The sequence below is a fragment of the Canis lupus genome, chromosome 19, assembly GCF_048164855.1.
Source record: "Canis lupus baileyi chromosome 19, mCanLup2.hap1, whole genome shotgun sequence".
Lineage (NCBI taxonomy): Eukaryota > Metazoa > Chordata > Mammalia > Carnivora > Canidae > Canis > Canis lupus.
Window position 1 is genome coordinate 42,886,208 of NC_132856.1, and position 12,437 is coordinate 42,898,644.

General features: G+C 37.2%; 1 protein-coding gene across 6 annotated transcripts in view; it reads left to right on the forward strand.

The window, feature by feature from the left end:
* Positions 1–12,437, forward strand: part of SMARCC1 (SWI/SNF related BAF chromatin remodeling complex subunit C1) — a 171,253-nt gene that overhangs the window by 87,440 nt on the left and 71,376 nt on the right. For all 6 annotated transcript variants that reach the window (XM_072786413.1, XM_072786412.1, XM_072786414.1 and 3 more), the window contains 4 exons: positions 269–382; positions 1,184–1,337; positions 1,820–1,933; positions 7,759–7,818. In XM_072786413.1, the coding sequence (XP_072642514.1) occupies positions 269–382; positions 1,184–1,337; positions 1,820–1,933; positions 7,759–7,818 (442 nt within the window). The remainder of the gene's footprint in view (positions 1–268; positions 383–1,183; positions 1,338–1,819; positions 1,934–7,758; positions 7,819–12,437) is intronic.

The following is a 12,437-nucleotide window of genomic DNA, read 5'->3' on the forward strand; positions in this document are numbered from 1 at the left end:
TAAGCCAGCCAGGCGCCCTGTGTTACTTTAACTTCATCAGATTTTACTCCATTTTATTTATTGTTTTTAAATAATAGTGGGTTTTCTTTTGCATATTAGGGGTTTTTATCCTTAGTTACATTCATGACTGTAAATAGTCAATACTATTGTTGGTTGGAATATTGACTTTTTGGTGGATTTGGTTGGAATATGATAATTTTGGGCTCTGTGAGTTGTTATTTCTGAAAGGATGTGTGTCTGCCTTATGAATTTTGCCTCTGCTTTTTAGATACTTGGCATATCGAAATTTTATGATTGACACATATCGCCTAAACCCACAAGAGTATTTAACCAGCACTGCTTGTCGGAGGAACTTGACTGGAGACGTGTGTGCTGTGATGAGGTAAAGATGCCTGACTTTTTCTCAGACACTTCACTTTAGGTGGTTACTGATGCATTGCTGTTTAATGTTTGATGAAACAAGATCTTTTCTTTCTTAATAAAATACCTTAATCAAATATCTTTTATTTAGTTGTATATTTAATACCGTGGCATTTTCTCCTCATTTTAAGATTTTTATAACTGACATCTTTTGTTTTATAATGAAATCCTAAAACGACCAGGGATGGAGAGTGGATAAGCTCTGTACAGTAGATCTATCTAAAGAAGCAAATCACATGTGAATCTTCTGTTTGAATTTGGTCTGTGTGTGAGTTCTTTCACCATGGACTTCAATGAACATTTGTTCTCTGATTTCTGTGATTGAAATAATTAGGCTTTGTACTGGGTTTTGGGGTGCTTTGCTGTCAATATTTTTTTTTTTTAATTTTTATTTATTTATGATAGTCACAGAGAGAGAGAGAGAGGCAGAGACATAGGCAGAGGGAGAAGCAGGCTCCATGCACCGGGAGCCCGATGTGGGATTCGATCCTGGGTCTCCAGGATGGCGCCCTGGGCCAAAGGCAGGCGCCAAACCGCTGCGCCACCCAGGGATCCCGCTTTGCTGTCAATATTATTTTGAATTTACAGAAATTGTCCCTCATACAACAAACCAAAATTGTTAATTAACTTTATGATGGTTCATAGCCTGCAGAGAACATTTACTTGTTTTGTTGTTTTTATTTTTTAATGAAATGCGATAATGGTTATGAAGGAAATGAGATACATTCCCTAGATTTTAACTTTATGAGCTTTACTCTTCCAGGGTTCATGCCTTTTTAGAGCAGTGGGGGCTTGTTAATTACCAAGTGGATCCAGAAAGTCGACCCATGGCAATGGGACCTCCTCCTACTCCTCATTTTAATGTGTTAGCTGATACCCCCTCTGGGCTTGTGCCTCTACATCTTCGATCACCTCAGGTAACTTAATTATTACATTAATATTATAGTTTTAGTATTAGTAATTATTACACTAAAAAACTAGTATCAGGCATTATTATTACACTGATTATACACTGATGTGTGAAACTTCTTCCCTTTCCTAACTTTTGGAAAGTGGATATCCACACACATACATTCTTGAAAAGATTAGTATGTTAACCAGATTTTATATAGCCTTAAGTTAGAGTAGCATGAGTCTAGGGCAAGAATTGTTCTTTACATGAAATGGTAGAGCATATTAAAGAAAATCTGTTTACTGTTTTCTCTGGGATTTAAGAGAGGCAGAAAAATGTTGCTTATATAGTATGTTGCAATGTTGGAAGTGTAGGGCAAAGGTTTGGATATTTATTTTTTTAATAAAATCTCCTTACATGTCAGTATTAAACAGTACTGTAAAACCTTCTATCCCCCCTTACTTTGTAGAGGTTAATACAGCCATCTATCATTTGTCCAACTCCTAGGTCCCTGCTGCTCAGCAGATGTTAAATTTTCCTGAGAAGAACAAGGAGAAACCAATTGATTTGCAGAACTTTGGTCTTCGCACTGACATTTACTCCAAGAAAACCTTAGCAAAGGTAAGGACTTTTTTCTAGAAACAACTGGGCTGCAATCCAGCATGTCCTCTTCTTTGTCCTAAGAAGTGTCATTTTTCATAAGAAACTTAACTGTCTATAATGTAAAAGGGTACACATTCTACTTACTCTGTTGGCATTTTATAAAACAAGTCATTTACCATTTTTTCTGTATGGTTAGAATGGTAGGTATTTTAAACTAACTCTGATTAATATGTTAAATAAAATGAGAAAAAGTGGAGAATTTCAGCATAATTGGAATCTATACAAAGAATCAAATGAATATTGGATAATTAAAAAAATACACCCGAAATTAACTCATTGGGTGATTTTAGCAGCAGGTTGAGCACAACAGAAGACAGGATTAAATGAGCTCAGACTGGGGGTGCCTGGGTGGCTCAGCAGTTGAATGTCTGCTTTTGGCTCAGGGCGTGATGCTGGATCCGGGATTGAGTCCCACATCGGGCTTCCTGCATGGAGCCTGCTTTTCCCTCTGCCAATGTCTCTGCCTCTCTCTGTGTGTCTACATTAATAAATAAATAAAAATCTTTCTAATAAATAAATAAATAAGCTCAGACTGGGTAGTAGAGCCAGCTGGGTGAGGGAGGAGGACAGAAAACAGAATGCAAGGGACGCGTGTTTATCATTAGACACCTGTAAGAAGAGAAAGAATGAAGCAGAAGTGTATTTGAAGATGTAATGGCTGAACATTTTTGATTAAAAAAAAAAAAAGATACCAACTCATAAGAGAGTCTGAACAGATCCAAAGTTGGATACAGAGGAAACCATGTTCAGTCATATCATGCTTAAACTTATCTTAAAAACCGAATCTTAAAAACAGCCACATTTTGAGGCAGTGAGCAAGTTGGAGAACACATTAAATTCAAAGGAACAGTCATAAAACTGATGTCTGACTTTTCAACAGAAACACCAGAAGCCAGAGAACAGCATAATAACCTTTAAAAACGCTGAAAATGAAGCTGTTCTGGAGTTCTGTATGCAGTAGAAGTACCTTTCAAAAGTGAAAGGCAATAAAGACATTGATAAAGGAATGAGGGCATTACTAGTACACAGTGTAGGAAAACTGAGGGAGGTTTTTCAGGATGAAGGACTTTGATCCCTGATGGATGCACATGACTAGGAAGGAATAGGTCCAGGGGAAAGAATGAAAGTATGATTAAATATAAAGGAATATGGACTGTTTAAACGGTGATTGTTTTGGGGGGTTATACCTTAGAGAAATGACCAAAGTGGCAGAAAGAAGACAATTACATGGACTTAAAAGTCCTGATATCATTTAGAAATGTGATAAAAATGCTGATTCAGGTTAAACTATGTAATACTTTGCAAAGCATTTTGGAAGAGGACTGGATCCATGTGAAAGTGCCAGAAGAGGTCAACACTTCAGTCAGCGAAAAAGAGGTTTTCTCCTAATTCGTAGTAAAAAAAAAATAAATAAATAAACTTTTCGAACTAAAAATGGTAACAATATATCTTTAGGTTTACAACATATAAATGTTAAAGAACAAACATGGCTCAAGGTATAGGAGGGGGAATTGGAAGTATACTGTATTAAAGTTCTTCTACTAGATGCCATGTGTAAAGTAGTGTTTGAAGATATACCAGGACAAGTTAGAGATGAATATTATAAAGCATAGGGTGTTTAAAGATCTGTAACTAATAAATTAATAATGGAGATAAAAATAATAACACTCCAAAAAACTTTACTCCATAAGAGAGAATGAAGAAGAAAGACAGGGGGGATAGATGTGCTGAGTAGAAAATAGCAATATGGTAGGTGTACATATGGCCCCAGGGCTAGTAATAACCTTAAATGTAAGTAGTTCTAATATTCCTGTTAAGCAGCAGAGATTGTCAAATTGCATAAAAAACTAAGTACAAGCATACATTGTCTACAAGAACTCCACTTGAAACATAAAAAGAATGAGAAAAGGCATACCTTCTAAACATTAATCAAAGAACACCAGGGTCGTTCTGTTAATATTGCAAAAGTTAGCACAAATTAGGCTTTAGGGTTAAAGGACAGGTTATTTTACCAGAATTAAACATTCACCTTTCAATATAATAAAGGAGTTAATCAAAAGGACATAATTTTCTTAAATATGTATACAGTTAATTTAAAAACTTCAAAATATATAAAGCAAAAACTGATAGAAAGGAACAATAGGCAGACACACAATTATAGTTGGAAATTTCAGCAGTGCCTTCTCAGTAATTGGTAGAATAGGTAGATTGAAAGTAAGATAAGACTTAGACCAGCACTGTAAACCAATATGACCTATTTGGTATGTAGAAGGCTGTATGCAAAATAACAGTAAAAACACATTTTTTTTTAAAGATTTTATTTATTTGAGAGAGTGTGGTGGGGGGGGGGTGCGCAGGGAGAGGGAAAAGCAGACTCCCCACTGAGGACCCAAGATCATGACCTGAGCTGTGAAGGCTGATGCTTAACCAACTGAGCCACTCCAGCGCCCTTAAAACACATTCCTTTAAAGTTCTTGGGGAACACTCACCAAGATATCTTCAATACTAAGCCATAAAATGAGTCTCAAGAAATTTTAAAGGAGTGTTACTGTAAAATATGGTTGTATGATTTCATACATGTGATATAAATGTGGTTGAGTGATCACAACAGAATTTTTTAAAAAATTTTATTTATTCATGAGAGACAGAGAGAGATTGAGGCAGAGATGGAGAGGGAGAAGCAGGTCCCACGCAGGGAGCCTGATGTAGGACTCGATCCCAGAACCCCAGGATCACGCTCTGGGCCAAAGGCAGTCGCTAAACCGCTGAGCCAACCCAAGGGATCCCGATCACAACAGAATTAAGCTAAAAACCAAAAACAGAAAAACAATAGAAAATTAATGAAATAAGAAGATGGTTATTTGAAAGGATCAATAAATTTGATAAGTCTCTAGAGTGGTCAAGAAGAAAAGACACAAAGATCACAAAAGAAACGAGAGAAATTTTTTTTTAAAGATTTTATTTATTTATTCATGAGAGACAGGCAGACACACAGGCAGAGGGAGAAACAGGCTCCATGCAGGGAGCCCGATGCGGTTCTTCTTGATCACGGGACCCCGGGATCATGCCCTGAGCCGAAGGCAGGTGCTTAACCACTGAGCCACCCAAGCGTCCTGGGAGAAAGAGAATCTTAAGCAGATTCCTCATCCATCATGGAGCCTGACTCAGAACTTGATCTCACAACCCTAAGGTCATCATAACCTGAGCTAAAGTTGAGAGTCAGAGACTTAACTGAGTCACCCAGGTACCCTCATGACATGTATTCTTATAAGAGATGAACCCTGAGAGATTATTTGCAGACAGAAGAGGAAAGGGCAGTATGATCTTGGGTGCACAGGTTCAAATGAGGTGGCTACAAACCAACGAGTTTGCAGCAGCCATTAGAAAGCGGGAGAAGTATAGAATGAATTCTCTGAGAGCATCCACAGGGAGTGTGGCCCTGCTAACACCTTGACTTTTTTCTCAGTTGTGTTGATTTGAACTTCTAGCGTCCTCAGCTGTGAGAGAATGAATTTTTGTTATTTTAGGCCATTAAGTTTGTTGATAATTTGATTATAGTAGCCACAGGAAACTAATGCACTTAATAGCCTTGTATCTATTATATCTGTATGTAGTGAAACACCTTCCTGAAAACAAAACTGTAGGCCCAAATGATTCTGATGCTTTTGTACCAAACATTTAAGGAATAAATAATACCAACCTATATAAACTCTTCTAGGAAATGAAAGTGGAGGGAACACTATTATAGCTAAATATACGTATACCCAGTCACCAAGCTCGTGGCTAAATAAATAAGATAAATGAGTTTAAAAAAGAATAAATATATTAAAAAATGTGCATGGATGTCCTTAGCAGCCTTATCTAAGATAGCCAAAAGCTGTAAACAGTGATCAAGCAATAATGGGTAAATTGTGGTTTATTCAAACAATGTGATATTAACACAGAAATGAAAATAATTTTATTCTTAAGAATAATGTGGTTGAATGTCACTGATATAATATTAAGCCAGACCCACAGACTACACACTGAATGGTTTTATAAAGTTCAGATCCAAGAAAAACTAACCTGTGATTATAGAATTGAGAATAATGTGTACTTCTGTGAGTTTCTGTCAACTTGTAGTTTAAAGGAGAGACTCCTTGGATGTTGATTTGAGTGGTTGTTACATGGGTGTATATATGAAATTGTATTTAACTGTACACCTAAAATTTGGGTATTATACATACATTCTACCTCAATAGATAGAAAAGAACCAATTTCTAAAATTCTCCAGAAACGGCCACAAACGTCTCATGGGCCCTGTTGAGATTATATACTCTTCCCAGAGTCAGTTTTTATCGAGAGGGAAAACTACACTTTGTGGCTGAGAAGTGGAGAAATGCTTGCTGCGCACCTACCCAATAAATACCATCACATTTAGGTTCTATTCAGATCTTCCCTGTATTCAAATTTGTTTTCTTTAGAATTTGGGTGAAATGTTAATGAAATATGTTCCTCTTGGAGCTCCAGATCTGCTTGACTGTCACTTCTGAGGTTGGTTGATTAATAGATGAACATTTATCATTACAAAGTAATCCTTAAGTAATCTGAACAATGGGGATCCCTGGGTGGCTCAGAGTTTTAGTGCCTGCCTTGGGTTAAGTGCATGATCCTGGAGTCCCGGGATTGATTCGCACATTGGGCTCCTTGCAGGGAGCCTGCTTCTTCCTCTGCCTGTGTCTCTGCCTCTCTCTCTCTCTGTCTCTCTCATGAATAAATAAATAAAATCTCATTAAAAAAAAAGAATCTGAACAATGTATTATGAATTACAGCTACTTGCATTTTTTCTTCTCACAGAGTCATGCTGTAAGACTTGAATTCTACAATGCTTAGATTCCTCTTTATTCTCTATTTAAAGGACTAGTTATTTTTAATACATTTTTTGCAAAAATTTCAGAATGATATGTATTGAATACCATGGAAACCTAGCAAATTACAATTTAATTTTTACCCACGGTATGTAGCACAGTTATGCAGAAAGGCGGCATTGAATAATTTGAGCAGCTTTATTGTCACAAGGAAATCACAGAGTATAGAAATACTCTCACTTATTAAATTGTAATCTTCCCAAATAGTTTTCAGAGAAGGGATATGTTAGAATAATATCAGGTATACCACACATCCAGTCCTTTGCCAGTCTATGAATGGAGCAGGGCTTACAACTCAAGAAGTGTGAATCAATTGATAAATCCTAATTTTTATATAACACAAAGTTGGCTTTCTTTTACTTCTGTGCTCACGTGAACTGTCAATTAAAAGAGAATCTTATGGGAAGAGGGATTTGAAGTTTAAGGAATCGTTTGGTGATTATTTTAATCAAGAGGTGTTAAAAATGAGAATATGAACTTGTTGCAATTGGAACAAAGAATCCTTCAGAATAATTTATGTGTAGTACAGTTTGTCTTTGAATCTTGGAAAAAGTACTTCCTTCAAGTCATACCAGATACTTGCATTATGTTTATAATATAGCCAATTCGTGGTATGCATTAAAATATATCTTCAAAAGTCAAAACAATAGAAATAATATATCTAAATGGTCTGTAAGTCCTTGATAGAGCAAGAAACTGTTGAAATGGGTCTGCCTTTCTGTTGGAAGTTGAGAGTCCTTAAGTGTTCTATTCCTGTTGCTCAGGGATTTATTTGATGGTTTGCACAAAATAGCCCCCCATACTTTGAAGGGACTCCTGCCAAGCTATATTCAGCCTTCTGGAATGAGTACCTAACTTCTGGTTTTGTTTTTTCAGAGTAAAGGTGCTAGTGCCGGAAGAGAATGGACTGAACAGGAGACCCTCCTGCTCCTGGAGGTAAGCACATTGATAGCGGAGACCCTATATCCACACAGGAGATGGGTACTTAGTTTGGGTGACTCACATTTGAAATACATCTTGGAAATTAGTCCTAAAGTTTTTTGAACCATGTATTGAGTTTCAATAGAATTTTTTTGAACCATCATTATTTAAATATCATACCTTGAAGTGATGTACTGGCTATCAGTAGGGAAGATCAAGACTGGATATGTGTGTTTTTGGCCCAGGTTGGATTGTTTTATTTTAAATCTTTGCCACTATGAAACAAATACTAGAGCTTTGTAAGAGTAATCTAGATTTCTGATTTTTACTCCAAAATTGGAAGATCTGGCAATTGTGGCACCTAATTCCCATGTAGCAATAATTGGCTGACCTGTAGTAGCAGATGTTCCTTTGAAGTGGAATGTTTCTTCTGATTACAGTTTTCTTTCAACTTAGCCCACCTCAGTCATCTTCATTGCATTCTCTAGTGCGTGTATGCATTTGAGTCTACAACCTCCATATTTCTCAAAAGGATCCCAGAGAGGTAGATAAAGACCTCTGTCCCTGAAAATAACTATTTTGTTCTTGAATGCAGAACACTGTGGTAAACCAGTGACAGTTCAAGATACCTGTCATTCAGCTTGTTGAATGCTTTTTGGATTTCTTCATGTCTTTGGAGATTATTGCAAATACTTACACAGGTAGATCTTAGCAATTATTTCTATCCTAGAGAGTAAGAAATAGAGAATATTGGGTTCCATAATTATTTGCAATTTCTGAAGAAGGACCATTTGTCTTTTGTCATAGAAAAATCATTGGGTAAAGTGAAGACTGACACTACTTAGTATTTGTGGTTAGAATGTGCATTTGAGATCTACATTAGACCTAAATGAGTTAGTTTACTGTGAAATCTACTAGGAATGCTTTTGTCTATAAAGAACAGAAAATCTAACTAGCAATAGATCAAACCAAAAGGACACTGGGTTTTTGTTCAACTGGCTGTTTTTAGATTGGCAGTTCCATTTTTTAAGATTCTGTTTATTTATTTGAGAGAGAGTGCAAATGCACAAGTAGGATGGGGAGAAGTAGAAGGAGAAGGAGAAGACTTCTGGCTCAGCAGCGAGCCTGACACGGGGCCTCGATCCCAGGACCCTTGAGCCGAAGCCAGACACTTAACCAACTAAGCCACTTAGATGTCTCCCAGCATTCTTTTCACTGCTCAAGTATATCATCAGGTTCCTGCCTTTTCTATTGTTTTATTCCACTTTCTTTAGATGTCCATGTTCTGTTTCCCATGTGTTCTCTTCTGGTCACAGGAGGGCTGGTTTGTTCCCTGGCTTCATAACCCCATTCAAAATAGGAAGAAAATTGGAAAGGGCATTCCTGAAGCCTGTTCTTGGAATGAAAAGCTTAATCAGAACCCACTCGTCAGTCTTTCTACCTCATTGATCAAAATGGGTTTCAGCTCACCAAGTACTGCAAGTGATGCTGGGAAAACAAACATGTGGTTTTCTAGTTTGATTAGTGGGGTCAAGTTGGAGGAAGGAGGTGATTGCTGCTGGTAACTTACAGTGCTGGCTCCATTTATAACTTTAGAGCAATGAATTGACAGAGGAAGAGAGCTCCGTTTCAGTAGAGTATTCGTCTGGTCCAAACTTGTATATCACATGTAATGTTTGCAGTTTAGAAATCAAGCATCGAATAGAAGATTAGACTAGGTCAGCAGTTCTCAAATTTTTTGGGTCTTAGGATGTTCTTACACTCTTAAAAATTATATCAAGGACTTCAAAGAGTTTTTGTTGGTATTTTCTGTGTTGTAAATTAAAACTGCGAAAACTAATTCACTTAAAAATAACAATAACCTGTTGCAAGTTAACATTTTTATGAGAAACAGACTTGGAAAAATAAAAGATATTAGTGAAAAGTGTGATGTGCATTAGCCATATCTGTAATGTCTGGCTTATTAGAATACAGCTGGATTTTTATACTTGTTTTCCATCATACATGCTGTTTTAATTTATGTATATTGAGAAAATCTGGCATGACCTGGATACGTATTTGGAAATGGGAAGGGTATCTCAATGACCTTTTCAAATAATTATAAATATTTCTGTAGGATAGACTTTTGTGGCAAGTACATATTTTTCAGAATTCTAATTTTCATGTAATCATTGGCAACAAATAGTTGTTTTGTTTTGAAGTGCATTACCTTTTATTTTTTATTACTTTTTTTTTTTTTTTTTTTTTTAAGTAAGCTCGATCTCAATGTAGGGCTCAAACTTGGCCCTAAGATTAAGACCTGACCTAAGATCAAGAGTCAGATGATTAACTGAGCCACTCTGGTGCCCCTAGAAGTGAATTTTTGAGAGTCCTGTTTACTTTTGAGAAAATGTCCAGTGGGCCATTGTGGTGGCAAGTATGTTCCACATACTCAGGAGGCTAAGGGAGAAGGATTGCTTAAGGCCCAGGATTCTCCACAAGAGTACACTCTGCCACCTGGGTGTCTGCATCAAGTTTGGCATCGAGATGGTGACCTCCCCAGAACAGAGGCCGACCATGATGCCTAAGGCAGGGTGAACTTGCCCACTGGAAAATGGAGCAGGTTGGAATTCCTGTACTGATCAGAAGATGTCTGCCAGATAACTGTGCCTATAAACTATGGTGTGTTAGCCCTTTGTTCTAGTAAAAATGATCTATGAAAATGGCTAGTTGAGCTCGAAACTCAAGTGATTGCACAGTGCTTTTCCTTCAGACAGCCATCATGCTTGGATGGTTATTTTAATCTTCTCATGTACCTCACATTTCATAGTACCAAATATTGAAAACAAGTGGGCTTTGATGTTTAGATTTGTAAAATTAATAATTTTAAAGTAACATTGGATTATTTTTGTGAGTATGTGACAGTGAAGAATAAAATGACAAAATTTTGTTAAGACAGTCTGGCACCACTGCCTTGATTAATACTGAGAGTAGGTGGTTCATTCACTACTGCTTTTGCACCGACCATACAGATGTCATTGTAATGAAAAAGGCAACAACGTCCTGTTGTTACTATGAAAATGGGTTGATCTCTGGGTCCCCCTGAAAATGTGCCCTATGGATCTTCAGGCTGCACTGAGATACACTGGACCTGATGACACCTGGTTCTGTATTGCTTTAATTTGGTTTTTCGAGTTGTTGAAACAGTTATTGTGTCTCTAAGAAGTTTTAGTTGTGTATTAACAACTTCCTTTTCTTTTTTACACCCCTCTTCTACTTTTCCTTATTCTCTATTCACAATCTCTCTCTCTGGATTAAATTTCAGAAAGATTTCTCTTTTTTTGAGTTTTTACCATTATTTTAATGTATTCTCTTCTACTCATTCATTATCAGTGATCTGCAAAGAGCTTCTTTTCTGAGCCACCCTTTAATTTGTTTCAGGACTGTTTTGTCCAGTCTTTTTGCCGTGGATATTAACATGAAAGTTGTCAGTACTTGGAATATAATAAACTTTCAGATTGCCTTTTGGGAATCTTTGGGTTCTGAGGAGAAATTTAATTGTGCAACACCAGGTGGAACACCAGCCTCATCAGTTCTTGTTCTTCCTACACACTGATAATCAAAGTTTTCTTCTCTTCCACATATTAATAGTGAATAGTAAATAGAGAGTGTGGACAGAATGCCTGAGCTGCTGTTTACCCTGAACATATCCAAGAAAACCACAGTATCCTAACACAATAGTGGATTTTTCTCCTGCAGGTGGAACCTGTCCAGTGGTTGGTTTTTCTTTTAATCATGCAGTTGAATCAACAGGTGTTTTCTGCACTATACAGAGGCTCCCCAGCAGCATTGTTTACCACTAACACCTTCTATTTCTCTAATTTAGTTATTGGTAATTAATAGCTTAAGAATATGAAGTCAAATGAAAACTTTTAATGGATTTATAGCCAAAACCAGTCAATTTTTTTCCTAACAAATATATAAATCTGGAAGATTCGTTAAAGTTTATGGTTTCCCCCCAAATCACACCATTTTATTAGACAGGTATGTCACACAGATAGCATCCCAACTATTTGAGATTATTCTTAGAGCACCTGCTTTTATTTTTTAAAACATATTATTTGGGATGCCTGGGTGGCTCAGCGGTTGAGCGCCTGCCTTCATCCCAGGGCGTGATCTTGGCATCCTGGGATCGAGTCCAACATTGGGCTCCCTGCATGGAGCCTGCTTCTCTGCCTGTGTGTCTGCCTCTCTCTGTGTCTCTCATGAATAAATAAATAAAATCTTTTAAAAAATAAAAACATGTTATTAGATATGGTCTCTCATCAGAGCACAGTTCTTTTTTTTTTTTTAATTATTTATTCATTTATGATAGTCACACAGAGAGAGAGAGAGAGGCAGAGACACAGGCAGAGGGAGAAGCAGGCTCCATGCACCGGGAGCCCGACACGGGATTCGATCCCAGGTCTCCAGGATCGCGCCCTGGGCCAAAGGCAGGCGCCAAACCGCTGCGCCACCCAGGGATCCCTGGAGCACAGTTCTTTTGTGGAATGCTGCAAGTTATTATCTGTGGTTATGTTTGATTCATTGTCTTATTACAAGTATTGGAGGCATAGTTTCAGTTTTGCAAATAACCAGCTTGGAATCTACACACT